Genomic DNA, 20,499 nt, shown 5'->3' on the forward strand with positions numbered 1-20,499 from the left:
TATTACATTTTATTGATAATGTACATTTCATATTGGTGTAAAATGTGCTAATGTAATAATAATAATAACAATAATAATAATAATAAAAAATAAGTAAAATCAGTAAAATCTTACATGTAAAAGTTAAAAAATATATATATAACACCTAAAAAGAATTATAAAAGAACTTTAGAAGAATGCTACTAATTATAAGTTTTGGTAAAATAATCTCAAAAAGCTTAAAAAATATATTTAAGGGGGTTTGATTTCAGGCTGTAAGTATATGAAAAGAGAATGATGGTTTTCTGTAGGCATAGATAAATAATGAACATTTAAAATGGGTATAGCATTTACCTTTTTCTACAAGATTTTCTCCCCCTGGGCAGAATTAATAATTTTAATAAATAATTAATTAAAATCATTTTACTGTAATGCATTTACAATTTAATTCATTTTAATTACAGTAAAACTAACAGCTTTATGCACATTTTATTCAGAAGCAGGAAGCATAACATATTCTATTACATCAACTCTTTTATCAGAAGCCACACCCACGTTTTCTTCCTGTAACTAAACATGCAGTGAAGTGCTGTGGTGAGGGTGTTAACTTGTTTGTTAGTGCAAAACAAACAGAACTATCAAAGTCACTCTGCTAGTATTAGTTTTATAGCCACAGCAGAAATAAAAAAAAACTAAATAAAAACTGACTAGTCTCTGACTAACTTTCCGAATGCACTGGTCCTGGGTCAAAAACAGACAGTTAAGGGTTATGCAGATATTTCAAAGCATACTTGAGATAACAGATAAGAGAAAAGAGAGATCATGGACAGAACAACATATTGACCTTTATAAAAGTCTTAAATAATACAAATGTTTAAAGTACAAAACATTGGTTCAGATGGCAGCATACATTATAATGCCAAAGGTATGTGAACAAAGTTATAGTGCAATTGGCACAGTTTTTATGCTGGACGCACTTTCTAATGCAACCCTCTTATTCAAGGGTGCACTGATATACACCGATCAGCCATAACATTAAAACCACCTCCTTGTTTCTACACACACTGTCCATTTTATCAGCTCCACTTACCATATAGAAGCACTTTGTAGTTCTTCAATTACTGACTGTAGTCCATCTGTTTCTCTGTATGCTTTGTTAGCCCCCTTTCATGCTGTTTTTTAATGGTCTGGACCACCAAAGAGTATATATTATTTGGGTGGTGGATCATTCTCAGCTCTGCAGTGACACTGACATGGAGGTGGTGTGTTAGTGTGTGTTGTGCTGGTATGAGTGGATAAGACACAGCAATGCTGATGGAGTTTTTAAACACCTCACTGTCACTGCTGGACTGAGAATAGTCCACCAACCAAAAATATTCAGCCAACGGCGCCCCGTGGGCAGCGTCCTGTGACCACTGATAAAGGTCTAGAAGATGACCAACTCAAACAGCAGCAATAGATGAGTGATCGTCTCTAACTTTACATCTACAAGGTGGACCAACTAGGTAGGAGTGTCTAAAAGAGTGGACAGTGAGTGGACACAGTATTTAAAAACTCCAGCAGCGCTGTTGTGTCTGATCCACTCATACCAGCACAACACACACTAACATACCACCACCATGTCAGTGTCACTGCAGTGCTGAGAATGATCCACCACCTAAATAATAACTGTTCTGTGGTGGTTACGTGGGGGTCCTGACCTTTGTAGAACAGGGTGAAAGCAGGTTAAAAAAGGTATGTATAGTAACAGATGGACTACAGTCAGTAATTGTAGAACTACAAAGTGCTCCTATATGGTAAGTGGAGCTGATAAAATGGAGAGTGAGTGTAGAAACAAGGAGGTGGTTTTAATGTTATGGCTGATCGGTGTATATATTACAAATAAAGTAATTTCATCTGCCCTACACTTTTTTTATCCTATAATGTACAATCGCAACATCAATTGCATGAAATCAAAGGAAATTTTAAGGAAAAATCAATTTTGGCACTGCAATAATAATTAGAACTGGTCTCAGCAGTCAGTAATGTAAGAACAATTCTGTCATACTGGGTCAAAAATATCAGAGTGCCAGCAAATGATGTGTACTTTGATGTTCCAGATGTTCCAGTACAATTAAAATAGCTAATGAGAACAATCAAAGAAATTGTTTTCATTTAAGCACATTAGCAAAATGCTATTTTGCTAGGGAGGATACGTTTGGTTTGCATGAATAAGAGATTCCTAATAATAATAACTGTATTTGTTTAATGGACCAAAATTATTGGTGTTTTTTTCTAGGATATTGGTGTTCAATGGCAGTCTACTCCCAGCTCTCTCTGTCTAACAGGTCCTCCTGCTTGTGTCAGACCTCTACTACCTACCTGGCTTTGCCAGTCCTCTACATTGCTATGTTCCTCACTGGTCTGTCTGGAAACATTCTCTCTCTTTGGGTATTCCTGGCAAAGATCTCCACCAAAACATCCACCCACATCTACATCATCAACTTGGGGATTTCCAACCTGATACTGTGTCTCACCATGCCTTTTACTGCAGCCTACTATGTCCTTGGAACTAGCTGGCCCACACCCAGTCTATTGTGTCAGTTAGCCATCAATGTCCTAACCCCAGTTCTTCATGCCAACATTGGAGGTGGCATGCTGATCCTCACTTGGCTGGCTATAAGTCGCTTTGCCACACTTACTCAGCACAACTATGGGAATCGCCCAAGCAGATGCACCAAAGTCCTGCCCTATGTGTTTTTCAGCAGAATGCCGCAACCTAAGTTCGCACTGGCTATGTGCTTAGGAACTTGGGCCTTTGTGGCAATGGCAATTATTCCCACAGTAGTGATTTACTCAACAATGGAGACAGGCAAAACAGAGAATACAAGTGAGCAGATATGTTACAATGTGGCAGTGGAAGCAGGTGATTCTGGCTCTCAGGCGTTTGCCAAAGTGGGCATCTCACTATTTTTCGTCTGTCTTCTCCTGGTGTTAAGTGCCTATTTAGCTGTAATTAGACACTTTCACAGGAATCAAATAAGCACTGCTACCTCTGACAGACGTAAAGTCTACTCAAGAGTGGTCCGCAACATTGTGGTCATCCAGATTGTGATGGTGGTCTGTCTACTACCTCACCATATTTTTAAGGCAATTTTTATCAACTTGGCATTGCATTATTCTAAGTATGGAGAACACCTATCAGAATGCCATCCTCTATCCAAGTATGTGGAAATTAAGAATGTTCTTCTATGTCTGGCAGTTTTGCGTTGTAGCACGGACCCCTTCATTTACTTGCTACTGGACAGGAAATTCAAAATGCATGTTTGTGCTTTGTTTCGGGGAAGCTCCAACACAAAAGAGAGCCATTCATCAAGGACTTTTGAATGTGGACAGCTCAATCAGTATGACAGTGGCACTGTAAAACAGGCTGTAAACCAAGATGAACAATCACATTTAAATTAAACAAAGACTAAGTGAAACACAGCAATGGGTCTGAATACTCTTTTACATTTTCATTGTAAGAGATATGTTATCCACTCTAGTGGATAACAAATATATTTTTTCATTTTTTGATTGTTTTGTAAAATCTTTAAAACATGTCGTCACTTTGTACATCATTTGGAATATCCTAATTATTCCTGTAACACAGAAAACTTGAAAATTGTGCATAGATATTAAAAAAGAAATCAAAACGTTGGTGTAAATGTATTTTCAAGAATATATGCTGTTTTACAAGTGTTGAATGAATTAAATGTAAAGTCTAACAAAGCTAAACTAAACATGTTTTTCTCTATATATACCTTTATTTAGCAGCTATGAGTTAGCTTGGAGGCAATTCTCTCAGATAACTAAAAATACTCTCTGTAAGTATTTTTAAGCTTGAGTATTCAAGAGAAGTCGCAACAAATAACACCAACGCTAATGTTGCACTGTTTACTGAAAAAATCAGGCTGTACTGACACCAACTAATTACAAATACTGCTGGATTTGACTAGCAACCTTAAACTATTTTCCTTAACTCACTATTTATTAGCTTTTACCAGGCCTAATTAGTAACGAAATTTTAATCTTTATAATCTTTATAATTTATGATCTTTATCTTTTTATAAATGTTTAAGTATGGCTTAAGTATGGATTTAAAGAAACAGTGGAAATGACTATGGTTTCCTCCATGTGTTCATAAGTTGGAGAGGGAAAAAAGGCTAATGTTACAGACTGGCAAAAGACGTGGTTCAATTGTGCAATTTTTACACTAATTACACCCAAAGTCTGTAATTTGGCAGGATCTTTGCTGGTCAGATAAAGTCTGTAGATTTTTGGGATGTTTTGAATGCTTAGTAGTAGTAGTAGGCAGGGACAGAGTCCTATTTCTTGCCCACAGTTTAGTATTAGATCTAGTTTCAAACCAACCAGTTTACAGCTTTACAAGCAGACATTTAAGTGATATATTGTATACCCAATTAAATAAGAAAGGATCCTATTCATAAACAAGTCAAGGACAATGGTCAACAAGCATATGTGGCTGTAGTAAAGATCTTGTATGAATGACAAACCAACTGGTTTCCTAATGCCTTGTTCACACTACGCGATTATTGCCCTGATTTTGCTCAGTGTGTGAACTGTACAGCGACTTGACGACTTGGAAAGTCATGTAGTGTGAACTTGGCATAAAAGAGCATAAGAGTCTTTTTGATGTGCCAGCACCTACAGTGGAACAAAAACCAGCTGTGGGAAATTAATGTTTGTTTACCTGTTGTCTCCCAGTAACAGGGTTTATTTTGTGTGCACTCTGAAACCTAAACACGAAAACATTAGTGCATGTTTTAAATCTTAGGGCCTTGTTTCAACTTCACATTCTCATTTCTCTAACTGAACTGGCTGAGGGTTACTGTTCCTTATATTCAGTATGTACAATAATGCATTGCTTTTAGGGGAAAGCTTTGGTCTGTGCCACAAAAAAATGTGTGTTTTCAGAGTTGATCACTGCCCAGCGCTTGCATCATCACTTGCAAATGCATCATCACTGTATGTAACAGCTTAATCCTAAACTCAGTCCTACATTACTCAAAAACACTGGGTTTAAGGCAGTAGCTCCACCAATCCATCCCAAAGCAACACACTCACACATTCACTCACCAACTAACACCTACAGGCATTTCATGACAGGCAATCCACCTTATGTATGTAGCTAGAAGGAGAGGGTAAAACTGGAGTACCAGGAGGAAAATCAAACTGGCACAGACCAAACATGTTAACTCCTCCAAGGCAGTAACTGGACATGAGAATAATTACTTTGCAGAACCCATACCATGTGCTCTGCTACTGTGTTATCAACTATGGTACTTTGCCAAAAAATACCCTGTCCAGGGTATTCCTGCTTTGTGGCCACTGTTTACCTATAGAAACAGACCTGCCGCAACCTCGATCAGGATATAGCGGTTGATAAAAATTAAATGAATGTATTTACATTAGTCAGTGCATACAAGATGAACAGAGAAAAGGTTTAGTAACAAAATAATATAAAAAATAATACAAACTTTCACCCAATCAGCATCCTGTTTGCTTTAATTGTCCCACTAAGTAGCACTCCCATGGCATGATGCTGCCACCACCCCGTTTCAGTGTAGGGATGGTATTAGCCAGGTGATGTGCAGTGCTTGTTTATTACCAGACCTAGTGCTTGCTGTTGTGTCAAACAAGATTTGCAGCTCATCAGGGTAGGGAGTCTTTTCCTTATAATGCTAGAAATTTTTACATGCTGTTTAGTAAACTCTAAGCTGTTGTCAAATGCCTTTTATTTTCTGTTTTGCCACTCTGCCATAAAGACCTGATTTATGGAGTGCAGCAAAGAAAAGCATTCATCCAAGAGTTTCTGCAATCTCTGTAGAGGAATTATGGAGGTTTAAAGTGATGGTTATTTCTTACCTCCCTGACCAAAGTCCCTTTTGCTTGGATGCCCAATTTGGCCAGAAATTCCCCTCTAGAAAGGTTCAAGGTTATGCCAAGCTCTTTAATTTTAAAATGACTGAGGCCACTGTAGTCCTGGAACACTCAAAGCCTTAAATATTGTTTTATATCCTAGCTCTGATTTATGCCGTGCCACAAATTGATTGCAGAGATCAAGTTCCTTGGACTTTATGGCCTGGCAAACTGCAACAGATGGACTTAGATGGACTGAGCTCCAGACACAGGTCAAGGATAATTAAAGCAAACAAGAAGTAACCAACACAGTTTGAAGTGCAACAAAGGAATTGAATTCTTTTGGATTATTTTTTTCATTTACAATTTAGGCATTTAACAGACGCCTTTATCCAGAGCGACTTACATTACAGTTACAGTATAACTGTATAACCAACAGCAGCAACCTGGCAGTGGTGGGGCTTGAACCAGCGACCTTCTGATTACTAGTCCAGCACCTTAACCACTATGTGTATGTATGTAAATGTGTATGTATTGTAAATGTAATCTTTAAAAACATGTTGCCACTTTATCAATATATGATTGAAGTGTAAATATAGGGATAAAAATGGCAATGATATCCACAAAAGTGTGCAAAAAAATCAAGTGGTCTTAATACTTTCTGAGCCCACTATATTATTATTTATGTATCCACACTGCTAAGACTTCACAGAAAATGGTATCAGACTCTTCTCTAAGTGCACAGGCATTTCTCTACTTTATTTTTGCAAACATTAAGAAAATACTTCAATATTATGATTAAATTTTGAAGTTTTTCAGTATGATGCAGTAATGGTGCAATATAACAGCTTTGTATGCTGGTATGCTGGTTTTATTTAATTTTGTTTAAAAAGATGCCTGACTGACAGCTGAAACTGTCTTATTGTTTAGAGCAGTGGTTCTCAAACTTTTTAGACCAAGTACCACCCATTATCAAACCAAAACTTCCAAGTACCACCTATGTTTCTCATCTCAGAACCACATATGGCACACATTAATTAGGTGTGTGTGTATATACTGTATATTAGTGATGGGAATTATGGCTTCTTGAAGGGAGTCGGATCTTTTGGCTCGGTTCCTTTTAAAGAGCCGTTCAAAGAAATGGCTCTTCGTTCTTCGGGAGGCGCTACTGGGTAAACTATAAGACACCCCCGATATCAAATTTAGCTACTTTGCCTTAAATGTAGGCATAATTCAAATAACACTTACATGAGAAAAAAATATTTATTTTAAAAGGAATAAAACTACAGAGAAGAGACACTGGTTACATTGCATTAAGTTTCAGAAAAATCCCCTCTTGTATTTAACACAATTAAACAAGTTTATAGTTTATTTCTCAATTATTTGTCATTATACTACTAGCTCTGTGTGTGTGTGTGTCTCGCTTGCTCTCCGCGATACTGAAAGTGATTTCGGATTTGAATTTCGACAATAAACAGCTCTTATTAGGAGTTATGATTAATTCCCTCTACTGATGTGAAGCTGAATGGGTGGATTACAGCCGATAAGAACTGCTCAGAAATAAAAGACTCGGTTCCTTTCGTTCATTTCAAAGATCCGTTCAATAGAATCGGATCGTTCGCGAACGACTCATCACTAGTATATATGCAGTTACCACCAGTGTTGCCAACTTAGCGACTTTGTCGCTATATTTAGCGACTTTTCAGACCCCTCTAGCGACTTTTTTTCAAAAAAGCGACTAGCGACAAATCTAGCGACTTTTTCTGGTGTTATTGGAGACTTTTGGAGACTCGAACGTGAAAACACATTGTTCTGCAGTTACTGTCCTCAAGCACGGGCGGTCAGTATCACAGTCAGTGTTGCCAGATTGGGCGGGTTTCAACCAAAATGTGCGGATTTTGTTGGAAATTGGCAGGGAAAAACACACTTTGGCAGGTGGACAAAATTTGGGCTGGTTTGTAATTATTTTGGCAGCTTAAAATATAAATAAAAAAAGCTATTGCTAAAGCAGGTGGAATATAAATAGGTCTCCCTTCTCCCTACCTTCTCCCACCACATCCAACCCGTTGTCAAAAGTTTGATTGACAGGTTATTCTTTCCAGTCCAAGACACTGTTGCCACGCCCATCAATACAGTGATTCATATGTTAGACAAGTGATTTGAGTTGAATATGAAGGTAAGCAAGTCTCATATGTACGAGAGGTTGAACTTTCATTGCTTGCAAGTTTATTTTTATTTACATGCAAAGGGTTGTGTGTCCTAACAAATAATGTATTTTACAAACTTGGCAGGCTACTTTCAAGACATGCAAGCAAAAAAAATGTGTCCTTTATAATGTATAATTACTGATCTGTACATTTTAAGATATTAATTTGTAGGTCATGATGGTTTAACTGGTTTATTATTTGTGAAATGCTAAACACCATCTGCTTATCCTGTGTTTTGGGCGTTTTTTCATGCATTTTGGCTGAAAATTACTGTCGCAATCTGGCAACCCTGCCCAGAGTAGCTCAGTATTTTCTTAAAAAACAAAAACAAACCACGAATTAACAGAAGAATGTTCATTTGTAGTTCTAAACATATTTAGGGTGTTTTTTTACCCACTTTTTGTCTTTCCCACGATGTTATTCCTCTCTTCTACAGCGTCAATTACATGCAAATGGGTCATATGCAAATTAGGCAATGACGTCATTTAGCGACTTCTAGCGACTTTTAGGACAGCCAATAGCTACTTTCCTTACTGAGGAGTTGGCAACACTGGTTACCACTGAGCATTTCAGTGAGTGCGCCTGTTTAGCGGAGTAGCCTTGTGATGTCAGGAACGAGATCAGTGAGCTTCAAATGCAGATCTGCTCTGATAAAAGTGAGAGACCTACTGATAACTTTACTGATAACTTTACTGATAACGTTTCGGAAATTCCGAGATGGAAACCGCGAACGTGAAGTACGGTGGCTGCGTAGCCCAGAATATTTTTAAAAACACATTAGTTTTAATACAATTTGTTTTCATTAAACTGATTTTATTAAAACAGAATTATAAGAACTTTGAAACAGATTTTATTAGTAATTTACACAATTTGTTTCATATGATTTTTTTTAATTCATAATTATTAAATTATTTATTTTGTCGGTGCATGTAATTACTTTTCCGAGATTATCTGGCGTACCACCTCGTGCTGCTTCACGTACCACCAGTGGTACGCGTACCACAGTTTGAGAACCACTGGTTTAGAGGATAAACAGGTGAAATATATATGTAAACCTATATACAAATACAGTATAGGTAAACTCTGTTAGCTTTATATTTTTATTTTTTTATTTTAAGCATAAGAAAAAGAAGTTATAGGACAATGCAGTCCGTTTTTTAACACTCAATGCTAGAATTTATGACATTTGCAAAACACAAACGCCTATATACAATGATCAGCCATAATATTAAAACCACCTCCATGTTTCTACACTCACTGTACATTTTATCGGCTTCACTTACCATAGAGGCACTTTGTAGTTCTACAATTACTGACTGTAGTCCATCTGTTTCTCTGCATGCTTTGTTAGCCCCCTTTCATGATGTTCTTCAATGGTCATGACTCTCCCAGGACCACCACAGAGCAGGTATTATTTGGGTGGTGGGTCATTCTCAGCACTGCAGTGACACTGACATGGTGGTGGTGTGCTAGTGTGTGTTGTGCTGGTATGAGTGGATAAGACACAGCAGCGCTGATGGAGTTTTTAAACACCTCACTGTCCCTGCTGGACTGAGAGTAGTCCATCAACTAAAAATATCCAGCCAACAGTGCCCCGTGGGCAGCGTCCTGTAACCACTGATGAGGGTCTAGAAGATGACCAACTCAAACAGCAGCAATAGATATGCGATCGTCTCTGACTTTATATCTACAAGGTGGACCAACTAGGTAGGAGTGTCTAATAGAGTGGACAGTAAGTGGACACGGTATTTAAAAACTCCAGCAGCACTGCTGTGTCTGATCCACTCATACCAGCACAACACACACTAACACACCACCATCATGTCATTGTCACTGCAGTGCTAAGAATCATCCACCACCTAAATAATACCTACTTTGTGGTGGCCCTGTGGGGGTCCTGACCATTGAGGAACAGGGTGAAAGCAGGCTAAAACAGTATGTAGAGAAACAGATGGACTACAGTCAGTAATTGTAGAAATACAAAGTGCTTCTATATGGTTAGTGGAGCTGATAAAATGGACAGTGAGTGTAGAAACAGGGAGGTGGTTTTAATATTATGGCTGATCAGTGTATGAAATATCAGCAGCACTGATGGTCAGTAACGCGTTACTTAGTAACGCGTTACTCTAATCTGACCACATTTTTCAGTAACGAGTAATCTAACGCGTTACTATTTCCAATCCAGTAATCAGATTAAAGTTACTTATCCAAGTTACTGTGCATTACTATTTTTGTCATTTTCCTTAATGAAAAGATATTTTTGCTTTCTTCTTGGCAGGGGCGGAGCCAGGGGGTGGCCAGTGGTTGCCATGGCCACCATAAAGTAATCTTCGGCCACCCCTCTGGCCCCCCCACCACCGCAGTGCAGTAATACACTCAACATAAATGTCAACCACCAACACCATTACAGAAGTAGTACTATTTAGTAGTATTCGTGGCGCGCTACGAGTAAAAGCGCCAGCTGGCTCTGCGCATTCCAGTGTTGCCAGATTGGGCGATTATCCGCCAAATTGGGCGGATTTTGTTGGAAAACAATTTAATAGCAGGTAAATAACACTTCTATTTAAAAGAAAATCTTCCGTTTTAAGAAGCTCCAGCATTGTAGAAGGCTATTAAAAGTAAAGTCAATTTTCAATGCTGATTTAGCGTAATAGTGTTGGTCAGTCTGTATCATATTCTTGAAAGAAAATTAAAATTTGTTTTCCATGCATTCACACACACTAGCATGTTCTGGGATTCAATTGAGTCTCATCAGTACACACAAGTTGGCAGCCAAATGATAAAGTATTGCAAAGGAACATCTTTGAAATATTCCGCATTATATAACTAATAAAGTAACTTGTAATCTAACTTAGTTACTTTTAAAATCAAGTAATCCATAAAGTAACTAAGTTACTTTTTAAAGGAGTAATCAGTAATCAGATTACTTTTTTAAGGTAACTAAGCCATCACTGATCAGCAGTTAGCATTATTATAAATATGCTAAAATCTTGTTTAATATTTGAAAACACTTTAATATAAAAAACCAATAAGTTCCACTAGCACAGGCAGACTAAATATTGCCTACAACCAATGATCAGAAAACAAAATTGCTTACTTTCAGAGACCAAATTAGACTATTAATTACCATATTTAGTAAGTTTAGTTTTATGTTATCCAGGTTTGAATCTCAGCAGTGGTGGGCTAGTGTAGACTGCTGTGCCACCCAAGCGCCGCCATCTCTCAATAAAGGATTTCAAATGTCCTTATGTTTAAATATATTACAAAACAAAGGTTTTCATAAGGTGTCCTATTTTTTCCACAGTGACATTTACTAGCACGACAGACTCTAAGCCCAAACGCTTACTTAACTGTGGACAATTGTGGAGGGAATTGTTTTCAGCAGGTACTAATACATGGCATGCCAGATTATTTCTGTGGTAGATTGCATCTAACCATCTGGAACATGACAATATGACATCTTGTCTTATTTAAAAGAACTCCTAAAAAACTCAAAATGATGTTTTATTTTTAGATACAGAAGTTACAATCAGATACAGAAAAGGTAAAGTTGCAGAAATCTTTAAAATCCCAAGATTGCCATAACATCATTAGCTCATTAATTAGCTGCCTACTTTTACAGCTAGAAATAAGTGAGATTTCAGTAACTTCATTTGAGTCTTGATTTACATTATTATATTTCTTAAAGATGTAAGTTGCCTGGCTAAATGCATTTACATAATAGCAGAGACTCATATCATGGGTGACAGATGTGCTTAAAATAAATCAGATAAATCATAACGTTCAGATGTTCCCCGGGGTACAACAGTACAAGATTTGGGACACAGTTAGGAAATCACAGCTAACAAATAGTAGCTAAACTTTAGTTAGTAATGTGAGCATACAGTGAACACAACACTTTATTATTTATAATAAACTAAGTGTTAGGGACCTGCCGTGATCATTTAAATACTACATGTATACAGCTTAGTTGGGTGAAAGACGAATAGTGTGTTCCAAGTACCAAAAAAATAAAATGGTTAAATTGTATAATTTTTTCATTTAATATTGTGCACAAATGTGTCACCTATGTAAATATGTATTTTTTTTCTCAGCATTTTGCTTATTTGATAATTTTAGTGTTGTTGACACACAACAAGGGCACAAAAATGTCATTCAGTGCAACGACTAATTTATGACAAAATACACACACAAGGAACAATCTTAGCCATTTCAAATTTATAAGTTTAGTATATCTCTTACAAAAGATTTAAAACCTCAAAAGAAACTGTACTTACCCTGTTTTGAATTTTCTGTGCATTGTTTGTACTCTAATGCGTCTTGGGATTTTGTTTACTTGTATACAAGATGTTTTTGCTACACATTCTATTCTATTTGAAACCTAATCAAACTCTGTTTTCTATGAAGCAGGCCTGGATTCTCTTGCATTCACATTAAAAAAATATATAATAATTACTTATTACAGTTATTTTAAGCAAATGTTTTTGTTGCACTGTATGATGATTTTATGTTGCACTGAATGACATATTCCAAATTATCCTGTTACATCAGAATATTCATGACTTAATTTGTTTTTAAGTTCTTTATTGATTAAAGTAGCAGTAGTAGAATGAAAATATGCCACACCAGTGGCAAGTATGTGTTGTAATATGTGCAATCAAAAACATAGCTAATGAAGCCATCATAACAACTTGTAAGGCACCAGAACAGTGTGGAAGTGTGGAATTTGTGTCATAACACATGAAAAAGTTGCTGCAGTAAATCTAAATTCATTCAGCAGTAAAAACCATTTGAAGTCGCATTTTATTTAATGAACTGAACAAATGTTTTCCAGTCTTTTGTTGTTAACCTTGAGGTTCTTGCTGTACATGGCTTTGGTTCTGCGATTATGATTTTGACATCAGACTTAAGGTAGTAAATTTCATCATGTGGATTTGGCCACACAAAGGAATTTCTGTTTCAATTTTGTAGCATGCAGCTAACTTGCACCTCATCTTCTACAGACAGCAGTACCTGCCCAACGAATCGCAGGTCATCGTACTTGACAATAACAAAATCTCAGGGACCACTTCATCAAAAACATAATTATTAATATTCATTGTAATTACTGCTCTTATTAAGGAAGACTAGAATGGAAAAAAGTGGTTTTAATATTTAAAAATATTTTAAAACATTAAAAAGTCAGTATAACAATGTCATTGTCAATTTAGTGCAACAGCAAAATTCTGTTGCACTGAATGACTGTTGTTGTACTGAATGACAGAAATTTTACTTTAGCACATTTTACAGTTATCCCAGTGGTTAGCAAAAGCTAACATTGACCTTAGCTCAAAGACATTTCTACACATATTCACATTTAAATGTTAATAACCTTGTTTGTTTACAAGAGTAACCGTAATATTACGTTTTCTGTGTTGTACTGAATGACACTCAGTTTTGTTCTTTAATGTACTGTGTCAGTAAAAAGACATTTTTATCAAATAATGTTAAAATGCATTGACCTCGTGTGTGTGCTGAAGGGTCCCCAGGAGTCTTCTTTTGTTGTTATAATTGGTCACATGACTGCAGTAGCTTGATTGCATATTAAAATAAGGCTTTTTATTAACGTTGTACTGAATGACAACTGAAGATTGGGAAAATGGGGACTGAAAGTATCCTGAAACACATCTGATTGAATATTATTTAATATGTCACACATGACATTTGTACAATTATGCCAAAGCAGTAAATTTTAAGTTTTACTTAAGATTAATTAGTTTTTTCTTAATGTTTTATTACTTAAAGAGGAAGGGGGACCGTTGCACTGAATGACATTTTGGGGGTTTCAAGGGTTATTTTTTCAAAAATCATAAATTTTCTGTAAAAATTACTTTAGGTTTCAGTAAAGATGTACAAATGGAGTAGATTGAAGGTATATCCACTTATATTAATATAATTGTATATTATTTATCAAGTGGGGACACTAAAAAGATACGTCTCGTCTTTGACCCAGTTATGAGAAAGACAGTGTACCTTTGCACATTATAAATATTAAAAAAACTACTTGACAGTTATCACACAACACAAAGCAGCAAAAGCTAACCTACCTTTACATCTCGATGAATGATGTTGTTATCGTGGCAGTACCGCAGTGCTTCCAGGATCTGTCTCATGTAGTGACTAGAAAAAGTTTGAGGCAATAAATGAGTACAACTGTGTTTGATATGTTGTAGAGCAAACATTGATTTAGCTGTACAGGTTGTGCTGACGGATTACATGATGCGACTTTATCTCTCTTCAGGCTGATTGTTTAAGTTAGGAATGTCCTGATACTTTATCAATATAATATTTATATATATGAAAAGATATAATGAAATATTTGCAGAAATGTGAGGGGTGTACTCACTTTTGTGATACACTGTATATATATATATATACAGTATATATATATATATATATATATATATATATATATATACAGTGTATCACAAAAGTGAGTACACCCCTCACATTTCTGCAAATATTTTATTATATCTTTTCATGGGACAACACTATAGAAATAAAACTTGGATATAACTTAGAGTAGTCAGTGTACAACTTGTATAGCAGTGTAGATTTACTGTCTTCTGAAAATAACTCAACACACAGCCATTAATGTCTAAATGGCTGGCAACATAAGTGAGTACACCCCACAGTGAACATGTCCAAATTGTGCCCAAAGTGTCAATATTTTGTGTGACCACCATTATTATCCAGCACTGCCTTAACCCTCCTGGGCATGGAATTCACCAGAGCTGCACAGGTCGCTACTGGAATCCTCTTCCACTCCTCCATGATGACATAACGGAGCTGGTGGATGTTAGACACCTTGAACTCCTCCACCTTCCACTTGAGGATGCGCCACAGGTGCTCAATTGGGTTTAGTCCATCACCTTTACCTTCAGCTTCCTCAGCAAGGCAGTTGTCATCTTGGAGGTTATGTTTGGGGTCGTTATCCTGTTGGAAAACTGCCATGAGGCCCAGTTTTCGAAGGGAGGGGATCATGCTCTGTTTCAGAATGTCACAGTACATGTTGGAATTCATGTTTCCCTCAATGAACTGCAGCTCCCCAGTGCCAGCAACACTCATGCAGCCCAAGACCATGATGCTACCACCACCATGCTTGACTGTAGGCAAGATACAGTTGTCTTGGTACTTCTCACCAGGGCGCCGCCACACATGCTGGACACCATCTGAGCCAAACAAGTTAATCTTGGTCTCGTCAGACCACAGGGCATTCCAGTAATCCATGTTCTTGGACTGCTTGTCTTCAGCAAACTGTTTGCGGGCTTTCTTGTGCGTCAGCTTCCTTCTGGGATGACGACCATGCAGACCGAGTTGATGCAGTGTGCGGCGTATGGTCTGAGCACTGACAGGCTGACCTCCCACGTCTTCAACCTCTGCAGCAATGCTGGCAGCACTCATGTGTCTATTTTTTAAAGCCAACCTCTGGATATGACGCCGAACACGTGGACTCAACTTCTTTGGTCGACCCTGGCGAAGCCTGTTCCGAGTGGAACCTGTCCTGGAAAACCGCTGTATGACCTTGGCCACCATGCTGTAGCTCAGTTTCAGGGTGTTAGCAATCTTCTTATAGCCCAGGCCATCTTTGTGGAGAGCACCAATTCTATTTCTCACATCCTCAGAGAGTTCTTTGCCATGAGGTGCCATGTTGAATATCCAGTGGCCAGTATGAGAGAATTGTACCCAAAACACCAAATTTAACAGCCCTGCTCCCCATTTACACCTGGGACCTTGACACATGACACCAGGGAGGGACAACGACACATTTGGGCACAATTTGGACATGTTCACTGTGGGGTGTACTCACTTATGTTGCCAGCTATTTAGACATTAATGGCTGTGTGTTGAGTTATTTTCAGAAGACAGTAAATCTACACTGCTATACAAGTTGTACACTGACTACTCTAAGTTATATCCAAGTTTCATATATATATATATATATATATATATATATATATATATATATATATATATATATATATATACAGTGTATCACAAAAGTGAGTACACCCCTCACATTTCTGCAAATATTTCATTATATCTTTTCATGGAACAACACTATAGACATGAAACTTGGATATAACTGAGTAGTCAGTGTACAGCTTGTATAGCAGTGTAGATTTACTGTCTTCTGAAAATAACTCAACACACAGCCATTAATGTCTAAATAGCTGTATATATATTGAGTATTTTGAATAGTGGGGTGGCACACTGGTCTAATGCACTAGCCCACTACCTGAGATCTCGAGCTTGAATCTCAGCTGCGTTATCGTTCTAGTTGGGCATCCAACAGACCATACTGGCTGTGTCTGAGAGAGGGTGGTGGCTACACTGATCATTCACATGAACATAGGATGAAGTGTTTGCCTTTGAGATTTTTCTTAAATGTAGACAGTCAGCTTTATTATTGTATTTCTATATTGGATAAGTATCTGCCTAGGCCAGTACACATGTGTTGATGTCAGAATTTACTAGTAAATAAAAAAAGAGGCTTGGGAGATTATGTGTTTAAGAGGAAATTAATTCATATTCATGCTTGCTTTAGCTTTGGACTCTGTCTGCCTTTGTGTTGTTGAACAGTTCCTTAATAATCTTTTCTGTAAAGGCAGGGGTTTCAAACTAATTTTCACAGAGGTACACACCAGCATTATGGTGGACCTCAAAGGGCCGATTGTAACGTATCTTGCTGTGATTGCAGTCTGCCTTTTAATTCTTGGATAATTTGTTGTTTTTCTTGGAGGCTAAATTCTGTGTTTGGTGTCAAACTGCCAAATTTATACTGTATATTTATAATGTATCTACATTTATATTGTACTCCTTTACCACAGACTCATAACACAAGAGACGTACCGTTTTTTCTTCTTAAAGCACAAATTTGTATTCACTTTCCCATTTTTCATCAAATTCTTTCTTCTGCTTCAGTTTTCTCTTCTTGTACATTTTGGGATTATTTGTAAATATTTCTCAACATCACTTGTTGAAAAACCGTCTCAGTTAAACGCTGATGTAGAAACATAGGATGCATAGGATGGGTGGTGGGATGCAGTCACTTTGCGGGTCCCAAAATCGGCATGCAATGTGGGAGATGCAGTTTATGTACAATTTTACAGTGTATTTTAAGACAATCATATGTCTTTTAAGCTCTCGCGGGCCACATGAAATGACGTGGCGGGCCAGATTTGGCACGCGGGCCTTGAGTTTGAGGTCTGTTGTCTCTCATGGTCATAACTGACACATTTCAGCATTAAGTGTTTGATTGTGATCTGTGTTTGGCATGCTGCACAATATGGGGCAGCTACACCTTCTATCAAAACGTGTGTTATTTTGGTGTGTACAATACAGCATCTTGTGTACATCACCTGGTATCATCAATTTTTGAGGTAGACTGGCTTTTTATCCCTAATGATGGAATTTGCTTTGTTTCATTTATTATTCTAGTGTGTGCTGCATTCAGTGTGCAAGTGGGAGCTTTTTATTAGGTGAAACAATGCTTACCTGGCTACTGCCTCACTGTAGACAAACCCAGCATCTGCTCTTTTTACAATCTCAAAACAGAGGTCTGCACCATCCATACTAAAAAAGAAATCCATACACAGCAAATAACCATACACAATACATTTGTATGAGTATTTGTGTAATGCTTCTTATTCTAGTAATATGTCGTATCATAATTTAAACCAAACCAAACAGGAGAAAGGACATTTTTATTAACAAATAACATAAAGACAGCTTCCAATCTCCCTATTATTTGTCTTCAATTAGTGCTTTATAGTAGTCATGGGAGATCTGAAGCCTATCTAAGGAATGTCACTACAATCAAACCTAGTGGCAAATCCACCAGAAGGTGGAGGTGTAAGACACTAACTAATACATGATCATGCTCATACTTCATCTTTTATAATACCACTCATTACTAGTTCCTCTACTCATTTTAGAAGTTGCAGAAACTTGGGTGACAGCAGCAGTTCTGCTTTTTCTGTGTTTCTCTGAACGCAACAACCTTTAGTTGAACTTTAAGGTGTAAGTTTTGCAGAGAATCCAAAAAATACATTGTCTACTTTTAACTTTGTGGCAACAATCTGGGAAATGCTCTAAGCTATCAGAGAAACTAATATATCCCAGAAGCTTGGTGTGTCTAGGACTGTATTAATAAAGGCATCCAAGGCATTCTTTACAAAACATATAGGCCACATACAGGGGTTGGACAAAATAACTGAAACACCTGGTTTTAGACCACAATAATTTATTAGTATGGTGTAGGACCTCCTTTTGCGGCCAATACAGCGTCAATTCGTCTTGGAAATGACATATACAAGTCCTGCACAGTGGTCAGAGGGATTTTAAGCCATTCTTCTTGCAGGATAGTGGCCAGGTCACTACGTGATGCTGGTGGAGGAAAACGTTTCCTGACTCGCTTCTCCAAAACACCCCAAAGTGGCTCAATACTATTTAGATCTGGTGACTGTGCAGGCCATGGGAGGTGTTCAACTTCACTTTCATGTTCATCAAACCAATCTTTCACCAGTCTTGCTGTGTGTATTGGTGCATTGTCATCCTGATACACGGCACCGCCTTCAGGATACAATGTTTGAACCATTGGATGCACATGGTCCTCCAGAATGGTTCGGTAGTCCTTGGCAGTGACGCGCCCATCTAGCACAAGTATTGGGCCAAGGGAATGCCATGATATGGCAGCCCAAACCATCACTGATCCACCCCCATGCTTCACTCTGGGCATGCAACAGTCTGGGTGGTACGCTTCTTTGGGTCTTCTCCACACCGTAACTCTCCAGGATGTGGAGAAAACAGTAAAGGTGGACTCATCAGAGAACAATACATGTTTCACATTGTCCACAGCCCAAGATTTGCGCTCCTTGCACCATTGAAACCGACGTTTGGCATTGGCACGAGTGACCAAAGGTTTGGCTATAGCAGCCCGGCCGTGTATATTGACCCTGTGGAGCTCCCGACGGACAGTTCTGGTGGAAACAGGAGAGTTGAGGTGCACATTTAATTCTGCCGTGATTTGGGCAGCCGTGGTTTTATGTTTTTTGGATACAATCCGGGTTAGCACCCGAACATCCCTTTCAGACAGCTTCCTCTTGCGTCCACAGTTAATCCTGTTGGATGTGGTTTGTCCTTCTTGGTGGTATGCTGACATTACCCTGGATACCGTGGCTCTTGATACATCACAAAGACTTGCTGTCTTGGTCACAGATGCGCCAGCAAGACGTGCACCAACAATTTGTCCTCTTTTGAACTCTGGTATGTCACCCATAATGTTGTGTGCATTGCAATATTTTGAGCAAAACTGTGCTCTTACCCTGCTAATTGAACCTTCACACTCTGCTCTTACTGGTGCAATGTGCAATTAATGAAGATTGGCCACCAGACTGGTCCAATTTAGCCATGAAACCTACCACACTAAAATGACAGGTGTTTCAGTTATTTTGTCCAACCCCTGTAGCATTGCTGGTTTATGGTATGTTTGATTTTAGGGGCTTTTTAGGCGATGTTTTTCCATTCTACATCACTATACCAGATAGTTTTAAATTCCAAATATTAATTAAAGTACAAGACATATGATGGTGTATCAATTGGTAAAATATAATTAATATAACAAGCAGCTGACATTCAGGTAAACCGGATATAATCATTAAAAAGATTCTGGTTAAAATATTCTATATATTATGTTTCAAGTGCTCTTTTTTCTGAATTGGTAAAAATCCTCACAGACCCTGTATTATTCCCACCCTGTATTTATGCCAGTGGCTTTAAAAAGACATATAACAAGCTCATGTTTAGGTGTCTGCATACTTTTGGCTAAATAGTACATACTTCTCTAATTCAACTATAAGACTTCAGACTTCTGTATTATCATAGTTTGGGAACACAGTAAACCCAACATATGATCTTTGTAAATCCCCATCTAGGATCTTTGAAGAAATATTGAATTAATTAAAACTGATGATTTATTGACTCTCAGTGCAATGAATCAACAACATGTGAAGGTAAAACTCCATATTTTTTAACTTTTGTAACTACTGTCCATAACAATTATTAAGTCAGGTGTGTATTATATTGTCTGTCATAAAATAACCAATATTATTAATTCTTTATAATTGTATTTTTTAATTTAATAGATATTTTGCTGAGCCTCATTGTGAATGCTAAAATTATGTGAAAACTCAAACATCTTACTCTTACTGCAAATACCACAAAAACCTGTAAATCTTAATATAGATTTTTACCAGCACGTGCCTTATCAAGGGTGCCGGTGAGTAGAATGCAGGTAGAATTATTTTGCTGTGGCTTGCTGAACTAAAATGAAAATCTGTTAACTCTAAGTGTCTAATAACCAGTATGTGAT

The 20,499-nt window shown here is 37.5% G+C and overlaps 2 protein-coding genes across 3 annotated transcripts in view; one reads left to right on the forward strand and one right to left on the reverse strand.

Moving 5' to 3' along the window:
* Positions 1-20,499, reverse strand: part of caska (calcium/calmodulin-dependent serine protein kinase a) — a 240,132-nt gene that overhangs the window by 69,013 nt on the left and 150,620 nt on the right. For both annotated transcript variants that reach the window (XM_063005494.1, XM_063005493.1), the window contains exons 4-5: positions 17,625-17,702; positions 14,174-14,246 (exon numbers count right to left, since the gene is read on the reverse strand). In XM_063005494.1, coding sequence (XP_062861564.1) covers positions 14,174-14,246; positions 17,625-17,702 — 151 coding nt within the window. The remainder of the gene's footprint in view (positions 1-14,173; positions 14,247-17,624; positions 17,703-20,499) is intronic.
* On the forward strand, positions 2,272-3,423 carry LOC134324687 (probable G-protein coupled receptor 82). Its single transcript, XM_063006611.1, has one exon. The coding sequence runs from the start codon at positions 2,272-2,274 to the stop codon at positions 3,421-3,423; it is 1,152 nt and encodes a 383-aa protein (XP_062862681.1).

This window comes from Trichomycterus rosablanca, chromosome 12 (genome assembly GCF_030014385.1).
Source record: "Trichomycterus rosablanca isolate fTriRos1 chromosome 12, fTriRos1.hap1, whole genome shotgun sequence".
Lineage (NCBI taxonomy): Eukaryota > Metazoa > Chordata > Actinopteri > Siluriformes > Trichomycteridae > Trichomycterus > Trichomycterus rosablanca.

Bases quoted from the DNA above. Each gene is read 5' to 3' on its own strand.
- LOC134324687 (XM_063006611.1), top strand. From the start codon at position 2,272: ATGGCAGTCTACTCCCAGCTCTCTCTGTCTAACAGGTCCTCCTGCTTG.